The sequence below is a fragment of the Macaca fascicularis genome, chromosome 1 (genome assembly GCF_037993035.2).
Source record: "Macaca fascicularis isolate 582-1 chromosome 1, T2T-MFA8v1.1".
NCBI classification, from domain to species: domain Eukaryota; kingdom Metazoa; phylum Chordata; class Mammalia; order Primates; family Cercopithecidae; genus Macaca; species Macaca fascicularis.
The window spans coordinates 191,192,586-191,215,312 of NC_088375.1; the positions used below are offsets into that span (position 1 = coordinate 191,192,586).

At 56.2% G+C, this 22,727-nt stretch overlaps 1 protein-coding gene across 45 annotated transcripts in view; it reads right to left on the reverse strand.

Annotated features, from left to right (window-relative positions):
- Positions 1-22,727, reverse strand: part of PTPRF (protein tyrosine phosphatase receptor type F) — a 93,759-nt gene that overhangs the window by 41,064 nt on the left and 29,968 nt on the right. For 27 of the 45 annotated variants that reach the window (XM_074009758.1, XM_074009721.1, XM_074009826.1 and 24 more), the window contains 2 exons: positions 13,727-13,915; positions 4,581-4,691 (listed from right to left, as the gene is read on the reverse strand). In XM_074009758.1, coding sequence (XP_073865859.1) covers positions 4,581-4,691; positions 13,727-13,915 — 300 coding nt within the window. Of the gene's footprint in view, positions 1-4,580; positions 4,692-7,564; positions 7,583-13,726; positions 13,916-22,727 lie in introns of all 45 variants that reach the window. The other 18 variants (XM_065523943.1, XM_074009727.1, XM_065523926.1 and 15 more) reach the window with 1 other exon arrangement.

Sequence of the window (22,727 nt, forward strand, 5' to 3'; positions counted from 1 at the left end):
GAGGAGGGGTTTGGGCTGAGCCTGGGTCTCTAGGTGAGGAGGGCGGTGAAAGGTCCTATAGGTGCACATAAAGCGCTACAGCTCTTACACCTCTCTCTGACCACAGCCCCCCACAACCATTCCTGAGCACCACCTGGATCAGACAGCTGGCCTGGCCTGGGTGCAAAGGTGGGGTGCAGTTTCATGCCATGCAGCATGCCCACCCCACCACCCTTGCAGGGGAACCAGGCTAAGGGGACATGCAGATATGTGGTGCACCAGGGACCCAAGCAGCAGGAACATGCAGGTCAGGGGCCTGCCCACCCACCCCTGGTCCTGCCTGCCCGCCGGCCCAAACAAGAGACTGGCAGGCAGGCACGGCGCAGCGAGCCTGAGGGAGCTGACTGAGCCCGCTGGGCCCTACTGACAGGCGCGTCCCATCGACGGGCGAACTGTAGATGGATAAGAAGTGAAAAGGACCAACCTTCTCGCTGATCTGAGAGATGAGAGTTTGGGTTGATGGCAGAGTGCGATGAAGATGAGGAGGGAATAAAAAAAAGACAAGGAGAAACACAGAGAGAGTAAAAACAGGCCAACCTTCATCTGCCCACACAGCACGGAGACGAGACGAGACTCCTGTGCCCCCTCGCACACACACATGCACACAGGTGCACACAAACCACATCGCTCACAAAAGACTCAGGACTCATGAAGGACATGGTGGACAGAGCTGAGGCCCGCCAGCAGGTGCCAGAGAGGCCGAGGGTGGGGCCGGGGCAGGTGGAAATGGGGCACAGGCAGGCCCCCATGCCTCACACGCACCCCACAGCTCAGACCCTATGGACTGGGCTCTGGGGTCAAGGCCCACCCAGCCCACAAACTTGCCAAGGTACACGAGCCACCAGAAACCACCCCCACACACGCCACCAGTGTGAGGAGCACGTCTGGGCACCTGTGGGGAGAAAGGCACTGTCCCTGTTTTAGACAGCTGTGGCCCTGCAGCCAGGTCCCTGGAGAGAAGGGGGAAAGCTGGTAGTCCTGGCACAGGTAGGCCAGGCTCTGAGGAGGGCAGGGCTCCACCCTGGCCCCAGCAGCTGTACACCCAGAGAGCTGTAGATGGAAGGAGAGAATGAGTCACTCAGGGAGAGTCAGGTGGTGACGGAGAAAGGCGCTGGCCCACCCAGCATGCCTGGGCCTGCTAGACTGTGGGCGGAGCTGTGGACAACTGTGAACAAAGTCAGATGTAACTGGATGACACATCCCCCCACAGTGCTATCCGGACAGCCGTAGAGGCTACTGACTAGCAAGTGATTCCTCTGTGCCTGGCAATGTGCCGGGTGCTTCACATGTACTGTCCCATTAAATGTAGCAGCCGCGTGGCCTCAGAGAGACACTGGGAGCCCTGAGAATTTGGGGGACAGAAGGGAGATGTGAGGGAGACACCGAAGCCATGTCTGATAAGGAGACGAAGACTTGCGGCCAGTGGACACACAAGAGAGACAATGGCAGTAGGAAGCCGTCAGTAATTTCCTCCAGGTGACATGTGGCAACGTTTGTTTTGACTGAGGGGTGCTACTGGCATCTAGTGAGCAAGAGATGCTGCTAAACACCCTCCAATGTACAGGATGGCTCCTCACAACTAAGAATCATCCAGACCAAAATGTCAACAGTGCTGCGGCTGAGAAACTCAGGGCTAGAGCCCACACCAACCCAACCGAGGCTCAGGAGCCTGCTATGGGAGGAAACCTCGAAGCCTCTCTGCTGGGAGATGGACAGGGTGCAGGCCAGCACTGGGGGTTCCTCCATAGCCATCCACTCGCAAGCAGGGCTCAGGAGGCAGAGCTGGTGGTCAGCCTGGTACAGGCTGTGCCCAGGCCCTGGGGCTGAAGGGCCCCTAGTACTGCTGAGGGCAGAAGGCAGGGGTTTTGCCAGGCATGAGATGAGGAGCGGTGGGGGCACCAGAGGCCAGGGACTCAGGGAGCAGGGCTTTTCAGGTGTGCGGAAGTCCTGTTGTCAGGACAGGAGGGCCTATCCTGGGCCTATGGGACAGGTTGCTCTTGGCAAAGCAGAGTGGCTATAGATTCAGTTAGGGTCTAGATGAGGCAGGTCCTAGGGACAGAGCTTAGAACTGGTCCTGAGACATCAGGGCCCACAGGAACGTTGTATGTGTGTGTGAGAGAGACAACAGAAGTCAGGCTTGGCTGTTTTAGAGTCCCTGGCAAGTGGTGCTGGAACTAAAGGAACCCCCGTATTTCCTACCAAAAGGCATGTGGGGATGGAGCCAGAAGGGTAGATTCAGGAAGAGCTGGTAGGGGTAGGGGATGGGCCATGGCAGGAGCCAGTCAGGGCCCTGCCTGAATCTACCATGTGTCAACAGGGAGCTCCACAGACAGCGATGCTCCAAGGGACTGCACATAAAAGCTCCCTGGGCAGTGACTGAGCTGCCAACTACAGCAGCTAAGCTCAGTCGATCTCCAAAGAGACCCACTGCTCTGCCTCCAGGGCTGGGGCCCGTGTAACAGTGACTTCCGAGAATGCTGGCTAGCCAAGAGGACAATGTTGGGGGGGGGGTGTCCATCCACCTCTGGGCCTTCTCCTGCCTCAGCATTGCCTCCTGTAGCTGTGCCCTAGGAAATGTGCCCATAGGCCATGCCCTTGCAGCTGGCTTAGGTTTACAGTGGCTTTACTGGGCCTCCCTTCTCCCTGATACAGACAAAAGGCTTTCTTGCTGAGGCCTGGAACTGCCACTGTCTCAACCCTAGTCTTGGGAACAGAGCTCTAGAGAGCACAGCATTTGGGATAGTCAGGGTGGGAGGAGGCAGACCTTTGAGAAGAGTCATTCCAGCTGCTCCTCTGCTGGAGCAGACTCGCCAGCCCCCATGCCTGCCAGACACTCTGCCTGGGGCAGGGTGGGGCGAAGGCTGGGCCGCTTACAACTCTACACCTCTAGGCCATTTGGGAAGTTTTTGGGCTCCTGTTCCTGAAGACAGATGAGCTGACCTGAGGCCTGAACCTTGACGAGCAAGACACCTGACAGTAAGCTAGGGGACCTCCCATCCCATGCCCCCAACTCCCATGAAGCACTTTTAATAGTCTCTGAAGCACAATTTGCCCACCACGAATAGCTCCTCTGCAGCTCAACTGGCTACCAAATGGGTTGGCAGCCTGTGGCCTCTCCAGAAACACCCTCTCCATGACAGACAGCAACCCCTTGATAAGTGTATTTTGGTTGACAGCCTAATTGTCTCTGCTCTGAGTAAGCAAGTCTGACCACATGGCCCCAAAGAGTGGGACAGGCCACTGCCATCACCCGCTGAGTCCACTGGGTGGAGAGTCAGACGACATCCCTCAGGAGGCTGTGTTAAGCACTTGGCATGATGGAATCATCACTGCAAGGAGCCATATCCAGTTTCCTTCACAGATCCCTCGGGTGGAGACAGTTTAACTTTTTTTTTTTTTTTTTTTGAGATGGAGTCTCTCTCTATGGCCAAGCTGGAGTGCAGTGGCGCAATCTCGGCTCACTGCAACCTCTGGTTCAAGTGATTTTCCTGCCTCAGCCTCCCGAGTAGCTGGGATTACAGGCACCCGCCACCACGCCCAGCTAATTGTTGTATTTTTAGTAGAGACGGGGTTTCACCACGTTGGCCAGGATGGTCTCGATCTTCTGACCTCGTGATCCGCCTGCCTCAGCCTCCCAAAGTGCTGGGATTACAGGCATGAGCCACCACACCCGGCCGACAGTTTAACTTTTAATGACATCCATCTGTGCAGGAGGGCTAGGTGAGGGGACAGTGTAAGGGTAGAAGGGGCTTTCAGGGCCCCTCCTGGGCACATGTATACCAGACCCAGTGTGTTCTCAGGAAAGGGTAAGGTGGCCAGCTTTAGTCACCCTTAGGCTGTGAACATAGCAGAGACTGGAAACCCCAAAACAGTCCCCGGGCTCCTCTCTGCTGGGAACTTGGACTTCCAGAAAGCACACTGTCCACTCGCTTCCAGCAATGAACACCTGGAACACACCAGGTGCTCACCCGAGGCAACAGAACCATAGGGGCTCACAGCTGAACACAAGGGTTCCTCCAGGAAGGCCCCAGGCAGACCTGGCCAGAGGACAGGCTCACCTGGCCTGGTCCATTCCTGAGGCTTGACTACCACAAAGCCCAGAGCCACGGTGGTTCTGGAGCCCACCGTGCTGCGGCAGGCAGGAGGATGTACTGAAGGAAAGCCAGGCCAGGTATGCATGCATTTACACACAGATAAGTGTGCCTGTGTGTGCACACACACATGCACATACACCAAGAAGTCTGCTTGGATGGCTCCAAACTCCCATGAGGCTCTGGGCCCATGCGGCAGGACCTACAAGAGATACAAATGCTCCCCAGAGTGGCTGCTTCCCCGTGGGCCTGCAGGGAAGGAAGGCAAAGTAGTGGCAGATGCCGGGAGCCTGCCCAGTGGGAGCTGCTGCTGCAGAAAGAAGCAGGAAGAAGAGAATGGGCCCGTGGCAGTCCCTTGTGTGTCTGCACCAAGGGCTCTGGGCAGAGAGCCTGGCAGGTGCAGCACAGCTCCGTGTGGTGACAGGGGCCAGGCACTGCCCGAGTCCTTACCTCGTACATACAGGTTCGCAGGGGCTGAGTAACGTGTGCCTGCCGAGTTGGTCGCCACACACTCGTACTTGCCTTGGTCGGATTCCTCACTGCTCTCTATCTGCAAGGCACCTGTGGGGACACGAAGCAAGAGGTCAGGTAGGGCCCATGTCGAGTGTGGCCTGGAACACGGTGAGAGGTCTCGACAGCGTCTGTGGCTGATGTTGACCAGATGTCGAAGCTCATCCAGGCCACACCCTGGCACCCCTGCTGCTTCCAGGAAGTTCTCCCTGATGAGCCCAGTGGCCTCCTGGCTAGAACCAAGGGTTGTGTTTTGGAGCACAATCTCATGCTCCCCACAGTCCAGCAAGACCCGTCTTTGCTCTGCCAGGGACTGTACTCCAACCCCCAGCTCCACTCAGTTTCCACCACACTCTTGCCAGTACTGAAGCCTGTTTCCCAATCAACATCCCCGTTAGTGTTCCCGGCCCTGCAGCCCCGCTAGGCCAGTCAGAGCCAGGTGTGGGAGTAGCCTGCAGAATGGCGGGCCTGGGATTCGCAAGCACACCATGCCCTCACTGGGCTGGAGCTTGAGAATTTGCCGCCCACCAGGAAAGAATGGGCTTGCCCTGGGGGCCTGATGCCCAGCAGCCTCTGCTCCCAGCACCATCTTCCCCTCCTACTCCACCCCCTCCCCACCAGCCCCACCCATTCCGGCTCCTCTCCTCAGCCTGGTCCTGCTAAAGTGCTTCGACCCACCACGGCTCCTGCATAATTCAGGAGGCTAATGGAGGTTGGAGCTCCCACTCGGGCCAGTGCCCTGAGGGGCTGCTCTGGCCGCAGACGGACAGACAGGAGCCAGGGTTGGGGTGGGTAGCAAAAGGACCCTCAGAAAGGGTGGAGGAATCTTGGGCTTGAGGCCAGTTCTGACAGGTCCTGGCAGGGGAGGCCAAGGCAGAGCGGCAGGGTGGGGGCGGACCCACTCGACTTGGCCATCCCCTGGCCCCATCAATAAACACTTGAAAAAACTGCTTGTGAAAGCACACTGGGCAAGCTGTCTGTGACAGAAACACCCCCGGGCACAGGCAGCACACCCCTCCCTAGAACAATCCAACAGACAATTACACCCACACAGGACGGTCCAACAGTTAAGAACCCCCACAGGACACAGTCTGACAAAACCACCTCCTGCACAGAACAGCCAGCCTGACCTGACAGTCCCCACCTTCCCAGGGCCCAGGTTGATGGACAATCACACCCACACAGGACACGGACAGAAGCTGCCGGGCCCCCCTTGCCTGGACTGGACAGGAGCCAGAGGAAGAGTTCCAAGTCATGCTCTCACGGCTGGGGTCCAAAGGGGGACCACCCTGGGTCTGACCTATAGCCCCCTCACTGCCTGATATCCCTCTTCCACCATCTAACCCAGGGCAGCAGGAGGGGCTGGGGACCCCCAGGGGGCTGGGAGCTGGAGGTGAAGGAAGAGGGGAGGCCACCAATGCAGGATGCAGGACCAGCCTGCCTCTGTGGTGCTGGCCTCAGCCCTCCCCACCAGGTGCCAGGGAGCACCAGGGCCCAGTGCACATGCCAAATACCATCTCCTTCAAGAGCAGCCCTGAAGGGCACCCAACAGGTCATGCTGATGGGATGGACGGACACTGTTACAGAAAACGTTCATTCAGGCAGGTGTGGTTCAGGCCCGAGGGGTCGAGGCTGCCCTAAGGTCACCTCAGTGAGGCAGGGGGTGTGGGTGGGGTGGGGGAGACCTGGTGGCTGGTGCCACAGGCTTGAAGCAGAAAGTGTTGCCTGGGTGGAATTTCTGACCCAGAAAACAGGAGGTTCCTCTGCAACAAGAGCCTGAGAGTGGTCAGGGGGCCTAACAGAGACCGGGTGCCTATTTGCATACAGAATCCCCCAAATCTGGAACCAACACCAGGACCCAGCAGCAGGGACAGCAAAGAGTCAGCACAGGCTGAGCAGATGGGCAGGGGGATTGGGGGGCTGCCAGGTGAAGCAAGAGCCAGCCTCAGGGTGATGGGCAAGATACCACCCAGGAAGGCAGCTGCTCTTCCCTGAGACCATCCTGGTCTTGAGCTCTGAAGGTCTAGACGTGCCCACAGACACTGAGAGAACTGGGGAGAAAATGATGTGAATAGACAAGCCACCATTTTACAGGTGTCTGCTCTGCGCCCGACCCTACACATCCTCCTCTCCTCTAATTCTCATGACCCTGTGCGGCAGGTGGCCATGCCCCAATTTAAAGAGGAAACACACTTCTGAGAGATGAACTGAGTTTCTGAAGATCACACAGGTGGTAATTCAGACTTGAACCCGGATCTTCCTGAGTCCAGAATCTGTGCTTTTAACTCTTAGGCTGCAGGGCTCTGCTGCATGGAGGGGACTTCGAGCTGACAGGTCAGGTGATAGAGTTATGCACGAGCCTGTTTACCTCCCTGTTGTCATCCCAGCACCTACACGGAAGTCTTAAGTGAACGTTCCTCCTAATCCTTGCCGGGCTGAAGGGATGATCCTCATTCTACTACAGTACAGAGCCAGGATACTAAAGGGAAAGTCAAGTAATAACTGAGGTCCCCCCAAAAGAGGAGACTGTCAAGAGAAAAGGCAAGGCTTGGTCATGCTCCTCAACCTTACAGGAAGCTTTTCTGTCTAGGGAAGTCTGGGGATAGGCTAAGTTTCACAGCAGGAGCTGATGGGGTCCCTTCTGTGGGGATGGCCTGGAAGGCCTGGGCAGCAGGGCTTGCCGTCCAGGACGGGGCTCGGCGAGTATCTTCACAATTCAGACTTGCAATGGATGAGTCCACAGGAGGGAATGACTGAGAGTGGATGTGTGTAGTGGCCGGTGGTGTTGGGGGTGCTGGAGCTGGAGATGAGGAGGCTGAAGAGGTTGGGATGGGGATGGGGAGGTGACACACTGGACGGGATGGAGTGGAGGTGACGGCAGTGGCAAGGCGTGGTGTGGCGAGAGGCACGGACAGCATTCTTACCTCTGATTGGTGAACCACCTGGCGAGGTAATTTGAATGCAAATAAGATCAGAGAGAAGCATTAGTACAAAAGGAAGGAAAGCCACACAAAGCCAAATCAGGTAAAATAAAACACAAGAAAAGACCTTAAATACATGGAGAAATTGAGGCCTGAGTTAGGCCGACGCGGACGATGTGTGAGCAAGCACCAGGCAGAGCCAGGCTCAGTGTGGGTGAAGCTGTGTCCCAGGTCACTGGCTCTGCTCTGGGGACGAGGAGGGGGCTCAGTGGGGCTGGGGGTGACGAGAATCAGGGAGGTGAGTCAGGACTCCTGCAGACCACACTGGCTGGGGCCAATGTAGGGGGAAGGTGAAGAAAAGAGGTAGCAACCCCACCCCACAGGGCCACCCAAATCCCACCGGTGGGTAAGATTCCAAAACAAAGCACTTACCAAAACAAAGCCTGGTGTTAAGGCAGACAGGACAGAGGCTAAAGGGAGGGCTTGTCATGGGCTACTAGCATACTGGGCCTCCCATAACACGCAGCCCAGCCCAGTGGAAAGGGCGGCAGGACTCAGCAAACTCACAGCCCAGAGGCGGAGTCCATAGAAAGCCCACTCAACCCCGCTAAAATCTGGGGGACTACTGAACTTTCCCCCTTTGGCCTGGCTGGCGAGAGGCAGAGATCAGTGCCCAACCCTTGCCTGTCTGGCACCTCATAACCCTGAGGGTTGGTAACCCAGAGGGCCAGGCGCTCACCCTCCATATCCAGGCCTATTAGGAAATCTGAGCAGGTTTCATCCCCAACAGGTACCTTCTCTGAGGCTCAAGCCCCCTGTGCAACCACTGCCTCCCCCAGAGGAGTGAGGAGCCCATAGATGGGCCCAGGTCCAGCTGTATCTACCCTGCCCTGCTGCTCGCTTCCTGTCCACATCTGGGGATTGGGGAGTGTGCAGAAAAACCAACGCCAATCGCTGTTTCAGGGGACTTGACAACAGCACCTAGAGGAATTCTTCATCTATAAATTCAAATGAGAAAACAGAGGCCGAGAGACATTCAGGGAACTACCCAAAGCCCAAGGTCACACCAGCTTCTAAGTCAAGCAGAAGGACTTGGCAAGGTCCATCTAACTCACAGCCTGCCCACGGGATGAGGCTGCCAGTCCTGCAGATGCAGAAGCAGGGGAGTGGGCAAAGGCTGGGACCTGGGAGTGAGGGTTATGTGGGAAGAATCCACACAGTGATTCTCTCTTTCCAAGAGACCCTTTTGGGAGGTCCACAAGGTCAAAACTGTTTTCATAATACTAAGAAATTATTCGCTTTATGCACTTTCTCTCATGAACATAGAGCTTTTCAGAGGCTAATGACATGTGCCATCACAATTGACCTAACGCACAAGTGGCTACGAAATCCAGCTGCCTTCTACTAAGCCCCAAATCAAAGAGATTCGTAATAAGGGTAAAACAATGTTGTCCCTCTTGGTAAATTTTTTTGTTTTAAAAAATATAATTATTTTCCCTTAAAAATGTTATTTATGCTAATATATCATGGGGTTTTATTATTTTAAAATGGATTAACAAATATTTTAAAATAATCTCAATCTTAATACCTAATATGGTAAACATCAATAGAAATAACCCACACAACAGCTGGGTACGGAGGCTCACCCCTGTAATCCCAGCACTTTGGGAGGCCGAGGCAGGCGGATCACCTAAGGTCGGGAGTTCAAGACCAGCCTGATCAAAGTGGAGAAACCCCATCTCTACTAAAAATACAAAATTACCCAGTTGTGGTGACTCATGCCTGTAATCCCAGCTACTCAGGAGGCTGAGGCAGGAGAATCGCTTGAATCTGGGAGGCAGAGGTTGCGGGGAGTCGAGATTGCACCACTGCCTGGGCAATAAGAGCACAACTCCATCTCAAAAAAAAAGAAAAAAAAAAAAAAAAAAAGAACCCACACAAACAAGAGCTCTTTGAAGTTCTCTGATATTTACAAGCAGAGGTCCTGAGACCAAAAAGTTGACAATGCTGATCTCCTGTCATCCAAGCCAGGGCTTGGTGGGGGGTGGGAGCAGTGGATGTGGTCCAGGACTGGCACCCCTCACTCCTGGCCTCAGCTCTTCCAGAACCTAACCTGTTCTGAAAGAACCTAACAGTAATTTCCCCACCAAACAGAGAATCTGCCTTTTCCATTTCACAAGACGGGTGTGAGGGACTGAAGGGGCCCAGGAGTCAGCATCCCTAGGGGTGTACTCGTGCCCGAGAGGTGCCAGGGAACTCTGGGCCAAAGGGAAATTGTGAGCATGCACTGGCAGTGTGCCCTCCTGGCAGGCCCCGCAGATGGTGAAGCAGAGTGGGGTGGGGACAGGTTCTTCCAGCCAGAGCTGGGGCCAGCCAGCAGGGTGAGGGGCTGCAAGCCCTCTGTGTCCCACCCGCGAGCCTCCTCTGCAGCCACAGGCTGCATCTCTTCTTAAGACCCTCAGGTTTTGCCTCAGGGTGCTGGGGGTGGGGAAGAGACTGCTCTCTGGATGAGCACATGGACTCAGTGAGTTAGGCTGTCCTCTACGACAAAGGATGGCAGCTCGTATGTTCAGGCCACAGCAGGAGTGCGGGAATCCCCTCAAGCCCTGTCCAGGCTCGGCACAGCCTGCAGGCCAACAGCTCCTCTCAGAACCCAGCAGAGGCTCCAAGCCCCTGCTCACAACTCCATTTCCACTCTATAAGCTTGCTCCTGTTCCTCCTGGGCCTACCCCAGTCTCAAGTTCCAATTCTCCAGGAGGCGGTTTTGGCAGCATGTCATGTCACTACAGAGAAGAAAAGGCCTGCTGAGCAGAGCTCACATCTAGGCAGTGCATGCTGTCAGCTACCTCCTGCCCAGCTCCTGCTTGGGGGAGAGGGGGTCATGCCCTGGTTAGATGTGCTGTGGCTCAGGTCGCAGATGGTGGAAGACTTCTGGGTACTGGTCAGTGGGGGCCTGGGGTCTGGAGAATCTGGGAATGTGCAGCACTGAAGCCCCAGCAGGGTCCAGTTGCTCCTCAGGGCCCCAGGTTTGCTATTGTGATAATAGGTCCTGGGGTGATCTCACAGGGGAGCTCCTAGGACGAGTCTTGATGCGTGACCCCAAGTGACTCCCTTAAATCAGCTGTGAAGTGGGCACGGTAATCACGGTCTGTCCTACTTCACAGAGCTGCAAGAGAATCAGCTGCAACAAAAGGGGGGAAAGCTCTGTTGTAAACTGTCGGTGATGCGTAAACCGTGAAGGTCCCTGTAAACAGCTGAGTGCTCACAGGCCTGAGTCCACTCCATGAAGGGTTGTCCCTGAAAAATGTGCACGGAATAGCCTCAGCACCCTTCTAAATGGTAATGGGATAAGGCCAGCAGCAACTGAGGCCAACAATCCCAGGCCAGGTCAGGCAGGGAGGGGAGAGAGCCCAGTTATTACTGCAAAGGTGGGATGGTAGAGGCCCCTTAGGTGCCTTCTGGCTCCACCCCAGGAGCTGGACCCTAGGCCCATGACCCTGAGGTCACAACTTCCAGGTGGCAGAAAAAGAAACAAGGAAGTCTTCCTTGGACCCGGGAAAGCAGGAGGAGGAGTGAACATTAGAGCAGATATTAGCCTACAGGGACAAGTGCCAAAGGTCAAGTTCATGAAATCATTCACTTGACGAGGGCTCAGAGAAGACCTGTCCCACAGCTGAGCTCACCAAGTGTGATCAGACCCAGGTCCTCCCTGCAAGGCCTAGCTGAGCAGAACTGGAGCCAGATGGTGACAATGTAAAGCAAGGTGAGGTCTGAGGAAGCGGCCAGAGGCTGGGCAGGGTGGAGGCTTTCAAGTGGAGCAGCCGGAAGGTGGGCAGAGGGCCGGAGGTGGGCAAGGACCAAGGACAGGTCAGCACAGCTCTGTGTTAGGACGGTCAAGGGCATAGAAAGGAGAAAGAGCTCCATGAAGCCCTTACCAGAGGCCAGCCCACCAACTCAAGTTTTGACTGCTATTGACTCACTCACTGCTTACTGTAACTCCTTTTCAAACATGAGAAAACTAACACATGAAAAAGTTAAACGACCAACACCAGAGAGCTGGTAAGTGGTGTAGCCAGGACCCGATGAGACATGGGCAGGTGAAGACCGAGAAGGGCCCTCCAAGCCTTGTTCGGGAGCGTCACTTGACCAGGTAGGCAAGGAGACACCACTGAGGTGGTGAGAGCACAGGAAGGATATGAGCAGCAAACCTGACCTGCAGGACGATGGATTCTCGGGAGGGCCTGGAGGCAGGGAAAGCAGTATCTGGTGCCTAGGATAGGACTGACGCAGTAGGAGGGGAGAAGGGGGCCAATTTGAGAGCCACAAGGGTGATACATTTGAGAGCTCTCAAATCAAACCAACTTGAGACCCATGTTCCTTAGGTTGGGGGGTGCCACTTACGGAAAGAGGGTATGGCTGTCTGGCAGGAAGGTCACACTCATCACTGGTCATCACTGGTCAGGGAGACCAGAAGGCAGGTTGATTTTTGGATCCAGAGCTCAGGTAAGAGGTTTGGGCTGGAAAGACTGAAGCTAGAGTTGCAGGTGAGGAGATGGCAGTTGGAGCTTTAGGAGGGGTGAGCTCTTCCAGGGCAAGGCTGTGTCCATGGGGCAAGGGCAGGGCTCCTAGGCTCCTTGGTGGAAGGGAAGATGCTGCTGCAGGGAAGGGGTGCTAGGAAGAGGGAAGTCGCAAGAGACAGAGTCCTGGAAGGCTAGGGAAAATGGGAGTGTGGTTGGGAAGGAGGGAGAAATGTTAGCTGCTGCCGAGAGGACAAGGAGGATGGGGTCTGAGTGGCATCCAGTGGAGTGACAGGCAAGGAAGGGGTGGCCCAGGGCCGGGCACCCCAAGCACTATATAAATGCTAGATGAACCAACGTGTGAGAGAGCCTTCCCAGAGCTGCTGCCAGACAAGTCCATGTGGTTCCGTGGAGGGGCCCAGGCCTGCAGGGAGGAGTGTCTGGTTGCTTGGGGAGCCTGCCTGGGGGAACTGTGAGAAAACGCAGAGGAGCCGAACCGTGCCGGCCGCTGTGCTGCGCTGGGCAGCGGCCACAAACACTGCCGGCCGTTTGCTGCCTTGATTATGGCTGTTTTAATTAACTGCGCTACAGCTGCCTCCATCTTGTTGAGTTTTAATTAAATTAAATGAGCTAACACTTCGTGGGCTGTCTCAGGCGGCCGTGGCTGGGGCCAGAATCTTGCCCTGCTGGGAAGCTTGTCTCTCCCTCCTCCTGCAGGTCACCAAGGGGCTGTGAGCCTGGTGGGAATTGATGGGGAGGGGCTGGTATCCCAGGGAGTGGGAGGGCACCTCTGAAGCCTGCAGGCCCCTAAAAGGGGCAAGAGTCATGTCCTCCTTTTCAGCATTGACATCACAGCTGACAGGCAGCGGGGGCTCTGGCCGGCACTGGCCATCCTGCCCGAGACCCACCATCCCATAGCTAGCAGGAGAGCTTCTGAAGCAAAGACTATTGGTCCAGGCTGTGCTGGCAGCAGATGCAGAATGCAGCCAAGCTGAATCTGAGCCTCTTTTCCCGCCTGCTCTGCTCCCACAAAAACTGAATCAATTATCCTGGCGGGAGCCTCACAGGCAGATCGATCAATGGGGCGACACCTCCTTCCTGCACGATGGCATCCTTGCTCCCAGGGCTCCGAGCTGGCTCAACAGAGACATCCAGAGGAGACAGGTGGCTCTGGTAGTCGAGGGACAACAGCAAGTCCCCTTAGTTACAGGCCCCTGAGGTCCAGCCTTTTGAGGCCTGATGAATCAGGCACCTTTGGCCTCTTTTCCCAGCTAAGCCCTGCCATCTGGGGAAGCAAAGAGAAGCATCATCCAGGCCCTGTCTCAGGCCAGGCTACAGGGGAGGAGGAGGGTGAACATCCATAGAGCACCCGTGAAAAGTCCACCACATTGGCACGTCACATGTGCTGCGAGGGGCAGAACTGGCCCAAAGTCTGGAGTCTGACAATCCCAAGAAGGTAAAGGCACAGCCAACCATGAGCTCTCTTCCCTGGGCCAGGCACACTTGCAGTGAGACCCAGCCCACCCCACTAGGTCCCCTCCGCTCAGCCCTGGAGGCGCCCAGGCCCAAGGGCGTAGGCTGTGCTGGGATCTGGCAAGAGGCCTGTTCTGAGGTCTGAATGGTCACTTGACCCCTGCCCTCTGCTCACCTGAACGCAGCTGCTTGATGCGGCCGTTGCTCGTGGCGGGGTCTACAGGAAGGAAGTCCTTGAACCAAGAAATCTCAGGGTCTGGATTTCCACCTGCGGCGCATAGCATGGTGGCTGTTCGTGCCTTCTCCACCACCTTCAGCTGGGGCCCCATGTCGATGGAAGGGAACCCAGGGGGCAGCTGTTCCTCTGCAGATGAAGAGCAATGTGTGTATTAGGGCTGGCTCTGCCTGCCCCCTATAACCCCTCTGGGGGTAACTTCCCCAACTCCAGGTTGGCCAGGGACCTCAAGACTCCCCTCCCCCATCCTTGATTTCTAAGCAAGAAGTGTACCCCGATTTGAGGAACCAGGGCCATAAGTCTCTTTGGCAGGGCAGAGGCTGCAGTGGGGCCCATCCCTGCCCTATCAGGGAGTTTCCAGGTCTGAGACGAAACGCCTCAGACTGAAGGCGTCAGCACTTATCTCTCCAGGCCCTGAGAAGAACGAGAATCGATGCTCTGCTGGTCACAGCAGAAAGCACTGTATGGATGCTGGGCTGCAGGGGGTGGGGGCTAGTGGGGAGCTCATGCAGCATCCAACAGCCACAGCTCAGCCTGAAGGCCTCTGTGCTGTCCAGCCCCCTCTCCCCTGTCCACACACACAGTGTTCCCTCCATCCGGCCTTCAGCTCTATCACATGGCAGGGCCCCAGGTCACTGCCTGGTCTCTAGCCCTGACCCTGGGTACCCAGCCCTACCAATGATCCCCTTCTAACTCTGATCCTGACCTTGACCTATTCTCTACTGCAGCCTTGACCTTGAGCTTTCTCCCTCACTCAGTCCTGACCCTGGGAGTCACAGTCAGGGCTGCGGACCATGCCTGAGCATGTGGAGGCACAGGAGATAAAAAAGCTCTAAAGACACCAAAAGTTGGTGGGGGTGGGGAAAACTCCCTCCTGGCTGCCTTCTCCCAGCTTGCTAGGGGTTGACGGCACACAGAGGAGTCACTGGCACGGAGTAAGAGGAACAGATGTCAGCAGCAAACCCACTCCCACTGCACATGGGCTCCCATATCAGCCCCGAGGGGCTGTGGGGCAAGGCTATCCACTCTCCAGCCCTTGGAAGCACAAGTCCAGGACAGGCTCAGGACTAGTGTAGACCAAATGGGACTCCCACCTTCACCACAAACTAGCTTTAGGGCCTGGTATGTTACTCATTCTGTGTCTGCTTTCATCTGTACACGGGGTTCAAGTGGCCACCTCGTAAGGCCATTGTGAGGTCTGTATCTGATCGTGCATGCAAGGTGTTGCAGAGCATCTGATGCGGAATTCACTCCCAGTGAATATTAGCTGGTATAACTAGTAAGGGCTGAGCCACTGGGGCAGACAGGTACTGAGACTAGAGTCAGGAGCTCCCTTTTCCATCCTAGGCTGGTGAGAGGCCCTTCCCACTAGGACCAAACTACCAAGCGTTTTCAAGGCCTCAGCAGAGCATCTCTCCTATTGTGGATGCCAGGCACACCCAATGTGGGGCAAGGGGAATGTGTGTCCTTTGTCTGTCTCCTGGGGAAGGGGGGGGAGCTGGGCTCATGGTGGGGGAGACCAGCACCACTCTGTACCTCCCTTCCCAGCACAAGATGGGTGTGTGGGAACACATGCCAAGGGAAGTCAGGCTTCTATGCCAGAGTAAAGGCACATGGCACCCTCAGACGTGAAGGTAAAGGCTGGCAGAAACCAGCTTGCCCTAGAGCCTCTTGGAGACCCAGGGGGAGCGACTGGAGGGTGGGTAGAAGAGGGAGTTGGAGGAGCCCCAACAGGCAGGAGCAAGATACCTATATATCTGCTGCCAGACCCCAGGGGACGCTCCCCAAGGCTCCAGCTGCCAGGGGCATCCCAAAGGAACTGTGGCCCATGAGGAGCAGAGGTCTCAGGCTAGGGAGCAGCAGGATTCCCAGCACGGCCTTGCCACCCCACCCTTTCCTGGGACCTGGCTGCACGTTTCCCCATCTGCAGCCCTAGAAGTTCTGGATATAAACTCAGTATCTCCTTGGCTGTAAATATGGTCCCACAGTGCCCTTTCAGCTTTGATTTTTAAAAGTAAAATGTTCAGCAGTGGCAAGAGAAGGGAAGGAGGACAGAAATGAAGAGGACTGAGATGTACCAGGCCAGGGATCAACCTCCTTTGGCCCATCTGCTGCTTGCTTCCATAGGAAGGCCTGAGGGGGACCAGAGGTGCAGGGTTCACCTCCCCAATACCTGGGGACACTCACGGCTGCTAGGGCCATCCTAGGTGCCCTCCAGAGCACCAGTCTAGTTCTTCCAAGACTTCATTCCTACCTGCCCAGTTCATGGGGAGGACATGGCCACGGCCTGCCAGAGTCAGGGCCCAGGAGTCAGGTGGCCTTCATCTCCACCCGCAGACAGGGAAGGGAAGGGAAGTACAAATGTGTGCAGCCTCGTGTCTTGGAATCTACTCTGAATTCTTTACACGGGGAAGGTCTTTGGGATTTATGCCAAATTAAGGACAATTAATTTTCCTCCCTCAATTATCACGCCCTCAGTGGCTCTGTCCTTGGCTCAGATCATCCCTCAGGCACTGCCTCCAGAGCCTAAAACCAGAATGTGTGGAGAGCTGTCCATAAAACAGCAGGACCCAAAAGCCAGTCCCCTGTGCCAACTAGGCTTCTAGGCAGCACGCAGAAAGCTGCCACTCTGCCACCTGGGAAGGGAATTGGGTCTTACAGGAGGGCTCCAGCCCCTCAGGAGCGACTCACTGCTGCCTCTTCCCTCTCTCCCATCCAGGTGCATCTGAACATTCAATTCACCCAAGTACAGCAGCCCTTTCCTGATGCCCACCATGCACCTGGCCTGGCTGAGCCACTGGGCATCCTGGTGTAAACTGACCTACCAGCCAGACTGGCACACTTACCACCTTCCCCCACAGGCACCCGCAGGAGCTGGGTCTACTGCAGCCTCAACACTCAGGTTGAGGACCTGGGCAACTCCTCAGCTGATGTCACATGATCACTCCAAACCCATCAACAACTGGGAACACTGAGACCCAAGTATGAGGGACAGTAAGATCTATGGAGCATTTACTAGGTTCCAGGTACTACGTTAAAATGCTTTACAAAATGACTTAAATCTTTACCAAACCCTTGTGAGGTACATGGGCAACCAGGGGCTTAGAGAGATCTAGACATCTAAACACCTGCCCAAGGTCACATAGCTAAATCGGAGGTGGGGCTGGGAGGAGACCGGGTGGTAGGCTCCCAGCTCCAGCGCTCTAAGCATGAACACCCTGCGAGTGAGGGGCCCGGCAGCCCTCCCCCACACCACGCCTCGGCCGGCGGGGCTCAGGCTCCACTGCAGAGCCCCGCACAGCGCCACGGCGTTTGTGTTTACCGCAAAGCGAACCCCAGGGTCCCCCACATGTGGACACTCGCAGGCACGCACCCACGTTCCAACCCCGGAATGCACCAGTCACGCAGAGTCCCCTCAAATCGCATCCTGTTGGCGCCGAGGGGAGGAAGGGCCCCTCCCCGCTCCAGACCAGCCGGTAGCCATGGCGACGGCGGAGCGGCGGGTGCCTCGGCTGAAGGGCTGCGTGTGCCCGAGTCCGTGCAGGCGCGCGCGTCCGCTGTCCGCCCCGGCACCGCCCTTCCCGCCCCCGCCTGGGTGGAGCCTCCGCGCCCCTTCCCAGGCCCCGGCTCCCCAGCTCCAGGGAATCCTCCCACTAGGCTTTCCTGCTTCACCGACGCGGCCCTTCCCTCCACCGGCAACCGGGTACCCCACACAGTGCAGGGAGGCGCCATCTGCCTCCGCAGCCTCAGCGCCGGGGGCGTCCGCACTACGCATCTCAGGCCATCGCCCGATAAGAGGGTCCCCTGGATGGAAGGAGAAGCCCATGGGGACTTTAGGGGCCTTCAGAGGTACCCAGGAGCCCGACTCCCCATACCATTTGCGGATGATACCTGCATGCATAGGCAGCATACACACACATTCCCTAGGGTCTCCCTGGCTCGCGCAGATCTGTGTGCAAGGTGGGGAGTGTGCACGTGTGTGTGAATGCCTCCTGCACCTAACAGAGCTGGCCTTTAGCCACTGCAGCAATGAGACCTGTCCCCTTCTGTGAAGAGGTTTGGTTGTCCCATGGGGAGAAGACGATGACAAGCCCTTGCGGGGGGAGGGTCGGGGGTCGATGGTGGGAATCTAAGGTTCAGAAGTGGGTGAGAGCTTGGCTAACCTCCCACAGCAGTGTTGGAGCTGATCGGTTTGACTCTACAGCTCACTTGCTATCTTGGTGGCTTCCTGGAGGAGGGAGATTCAAGAACAGGAAACACATGAGCATGGGAGGCAGAAAGCTTTCCAGGGAGGAGGGGAAAACTGCCTTTGTAAAGGCTGTTGGGGGGAGGGTGGTGAGATGACAGTACCAAGGCGAGTCTAGTGGGAGCTGGGGCATGTGTTGGGGTCCTGACAGATGAGCCTAAGATGGGGGTGGAGGCTGCTGAGGGCCCCTACAAAGTACACACAGGTCTCTTTGTCCAGCTCAGCCTTGGACGCCTGAGGGGGAGTCTCTGGGCCAGAGGGAGGGGCTGCACCAGGGAAGCTGACAGATGGAGACGCCTTGCAGGGTCCTGGGGCAGGCAGCACCGTCTGTCAGTATGACCTTCTCACCCGTGTTTACCCAGCTTCGTGGCGTCTCCGTGCAAACGCAGGCACACACCCGCACACACAGACACAGGCTCCCTGGGGTGGCACCGTCTGTGAGCCTGACCGCCTCCCCTAAGCTTGAGTGTTGGGCCTGGCCTCACTCTGCCTCTCAACACACAGACACCGTAGAAACATGCACAGCCAGGAACCCACAGAAATATACATGGAGAAACAGACAGGTGTAAAAATAGAAACCTACATGTGCATGTGGAGGGGCACCTGCAGTGACAAGCACCTGTGGAAACAGACACATGCAAGCAGATCCAGAGGCAGTGCACACAGAGACACGCAAACACACATGTGGAGACATGCAGAGCCAGACGCACCTATGCAAAGACACGTGCGCCTGGAGACACATGCAGGGACGAGACACATGAAGGAACCTCATAGGTGGCAGGAGTGCTGGCTCCCCCTGCCCTCCAGCCTCTTCACAGAAGCCAAGGCCACCTCCAGCAGCTCCATCCTCAACAAGGCCAGGGCCAGACGCCCCCTAAAAGTCGAAGGCTGCCAGATCTGCATGCTCCCACACCCAGAGAGCCCAGCCCCACCCCCAGGCTTCCAGGCAGTAAGCGGGGCCTGGGGAGCCTTGGGCCCATCTCCCTTCGCAGCTTTGAGTCTCGATTTTCAGCTGTTTTTCCAAGAGCAAACTCCCACCTCTTCCAGCACTCAGATTTCATCAAACTTGGCATCTTAAAAGCCTGTTTTGTTTTTCAATCTGAGCTGTTTGGGGCCTGTTGGCAGGCGCGGCCTCCCCCTCCCAGTCCTATCATACCCCTTCCTCGGGTTTCCCTGGCACCCCACATCACCCTACTCAACCTGGTTGAGGCCTCCCCACCATATGAACCCAGGGGCCATCCCCTGCGCATACACCCAACCCACACTGCAGTTCCAGACTCTGGTCCACACTGAACTCTCCTTCAGTGGCTCCCCAACCTCAGTCCTACTGCAGGGAGACTCTTGTCATCCATTCACTCCCTAGGTTCAGGCCCTGCTTCCAATTACTCTAGACACTGATAGCCTCCCTTTCACTTCTCAGCCCTGTGGCCCGGCTGGCACCCTGCTGTCTCCCAACACCAAGGCCAACAATGGCTCCACCGAACTAACTGCTAAGGACACATGCTGGGCCTCTCAGCAGCACCTGGCCCTGCTGACCACTCCTCCTTCACACACTTTTTTCTCTTGATCTTCTTGGCCTCACACACTCCTGGTTTCCCTCCAGTCTCTCAGGAACCTCCTCCCAACATGAAGATTCAGTTCCTGGGGCTCCTTCTGTCCTGGCTCTGGCTCCCTGAGATTTGCTATTTCTCAGCCTGCAAGATTCCAATTCCAGATGTCCCCTGGAGTGCCAGGCAAATGTGTATGAGGCCTCTTTGACACCTCCCCTGGATGCCTACGCATACCTGGCTCAACAGATTTCTAACTGGACTCACCAACTTGCCTCCTCAAACCTGGTCCTCCTCCAGTACATGAATCTTAGAAATGGCACCCCCACCTACCCAGCCCCAGAGCCAGGAACCTGGAGCCTTGCACCTCCCCAATCCTACAGGTAGCCAGGAAGGCCTCTACTCTTTTTAATCTTCATTTTTTTTTTTTTTTTGAGATGGAGTCTCGCTCGGTCACCTAGGCTGGAGTGTAGCGGTGCCATCTCATCTCACTGCAACCTCTGCCTCCCAGGTTCAAGCAATTCTTATGCCTCAGCCTCCAGAGTAGCTGGGATTACAGGCTCCCGCCACCACACCAAGCTAATTTTTACAGTTTTAGTAGAGACGGGGTTTCACCATGTTGGCCAGGCTGGTCTTGAACTCCTGACCTCAAGTGATCTGCCCACCTTGGCCATCCAAAGTGCTGGGATTATAGGCATGAGCCACCGTGCCCAGCCTCTTTCTAACCTTCTAGTGATCTGTTCCCCTATCTTCCCCTACCCATACCCAGATTTGCACCAATGCCATCTCTCACCTGGACTGCAACAACCTGTCATTGGTTTCCTTCCAGCCCCAACTATGCACCCACACAGACCTTTCTGAAGCTTAAGTTTAATCATGTCATTCCTCTGATTAAAATCTGGCCAGGAGCAGTGCCTCATGCCTGTAATCCCAGCACTCTGGGAGGCCAAGACGGGCGAATCACTTGAGGTCAGGAGTTCAAGACCAGCCTGGCCAACATGTTTCGCGAAACCCCATCTCTACTAAGAATACAAAAAATTAGCCGGGCGTGGTGGCGCATGCCTGTAATCCCAAGCTATTTGGGAAGCTGACACATGAGAATCACTTGAACCCCGGAGGCGGAGGTTGCAGTGAGCCGAGATCGCGCCACTGCACTCCAGCCTGGGTGACAGAGCGAGACTCCATCTCAAAAAAAAAGTCCTCTCAGGGCCAGGCATGGTGGCTCACGCCTATAATCCCAGCACTTTGGGAGGCTGAGGTGGGTGGATCACAAGGTCAGGAGATCGAGATCATCCTGGCTAACACGGTGAAACCCCATCTCTACTAAAAATAACAAAAAATTAGCCAGGTGTGGTGGCGCATGCTGGTAGTTCCAGGTGCTCGGAAGGCTGAGGCAGAAGAATCGTCTGAACCCGGGAGGCAGAGGTTGCAGTGAGCTGAGATTGTGCCACTGCACTCCAGAGTCTGGGCGACAGAGTGAGACACCGTCTAAAAAAAAAAAAAAAAAGTCCTCTCTCCCCAGCAAGCAAACCAGTGGGAGGGAGCACCTTACCAAGGATGGAGAATGTGCACGCACAGGGCATTTGGGCATTTAAACCTCCATCTTGGTGAGCCTCTTCCCAGAGCCACTGGCTCCACTGTGGTCATGAGGCTAGGGAACACGCACAGTAGGCCTTGCAAGTACCCGTGACTATAGGGACGGGGGTCAGGCTGGGCACAGGGGAAGTGCCCAGTGTCCACGGCTAACAGAAGAGGCAGGGGTACCACCTGCTAAACAGGAGCATCCATTCAGAAGGGAGTCCACTTGGGCACTTGAAGGCAGATCACAGCTAATAAAAACAGGAGAGCCCAGGTACCAAGAAACCCAGGGTCTGACCTTTAAGGCCCTCCCGGCAGTGCCTACTTAATTAATACCTCTCCCATCCCCATGCCTGGGGCCTAGAACCTCCAGGAAATGGTTGTAGAACCTCATGTCTGCGTGGATCTGAAATCTACTGTGGTCATGGGGGTGGAAGGACAGGTCACAGAGGACCACAGCAGCTGGACCAGGGGTATATAGGTCATGCCTCAGTTGTTAAGGGAGGGGTAGAAGCTGGCTTGGGTTCCAGGTTCTGGGGCCATTTCTACATCCTCTGTGCTGCAAATCAGGTAGGTGACAGGCCCAGCTTCTGCCAAAGCAGACTGTTACCCCAGACACACATGCAGACAATAGAAAGGGATCACATCTTGCCACTTGGGAAGCCATCTTGTGCCTGCAATAGCCCTTTACCCAAACTCCTCAGCCATCAAAGTCAGGCCTGGGCCAAGTCATTCCACCATGGGTGGGAGGAATATACAGGTTTGGAGCAGGGCAGGAGGTGGAGCAGAGAAAGATGACTCCTTGAGGAAACACACATGCACCCATCTTGCAAATGGAAGCTCCCTCGCCAGCTCTGCTCCAGTTCCAGCCCAGCCCAGGATACCTCAGGACAGGGTCAAACGTCTATCATTGGCCCTCTGTCTCTAGAGCTGTTTCCAAAAGGACTGTGCTGGGGAGTGGTCAGGGGGTATTTCAAGAGGTCCTTCATCATCCTCCGAGCCCCAAAGCCAGCCAGGGTCAGAGCTCCTGCAGAACCCAGAGGTCCAAGCTCAGCACAGCACTGATTTGCCCCCACCCTGGTCACTACTTCATGTGCCTGATAGCCCTTCCCCAGAGCCTGCTCCAAGGTTGGCAACACCAGGCACTCCATCCAGACACCTGGATTCCCTGGCCCGCATGGCACAGGTGGTATGGTCCTGGCCGGTGGGCACACTGAGGCTGGGTGGGAACAGACAGAAGGGATTATGGGCTTGGTGGGGTAGGAGAGGGAGAGGAAAGTGTCCCAAGACCTCCTGCAGGCAGGCCTGGGCGGGATCCCTATCTGGTGCACCCCACCTCCTCGCCTGGCTACAGAGGAGATGCTGAGGGACCACCGCAGGTGCTGAGAACAGCTAAACCAGACCATTCTGGCCACATCCAACTCTGTCCAGCTTCCTGGCTGACCAACAGCTCCAAACAGGGATCCTGCGGGGTCCCAGAGACAATGAGCCCAGACACAGCATCTCTGACCTCCTGCCAGTGCCAGACTGACCCCACCACACTTCAGTTCAGGCTGCCTGCTGCCCACTC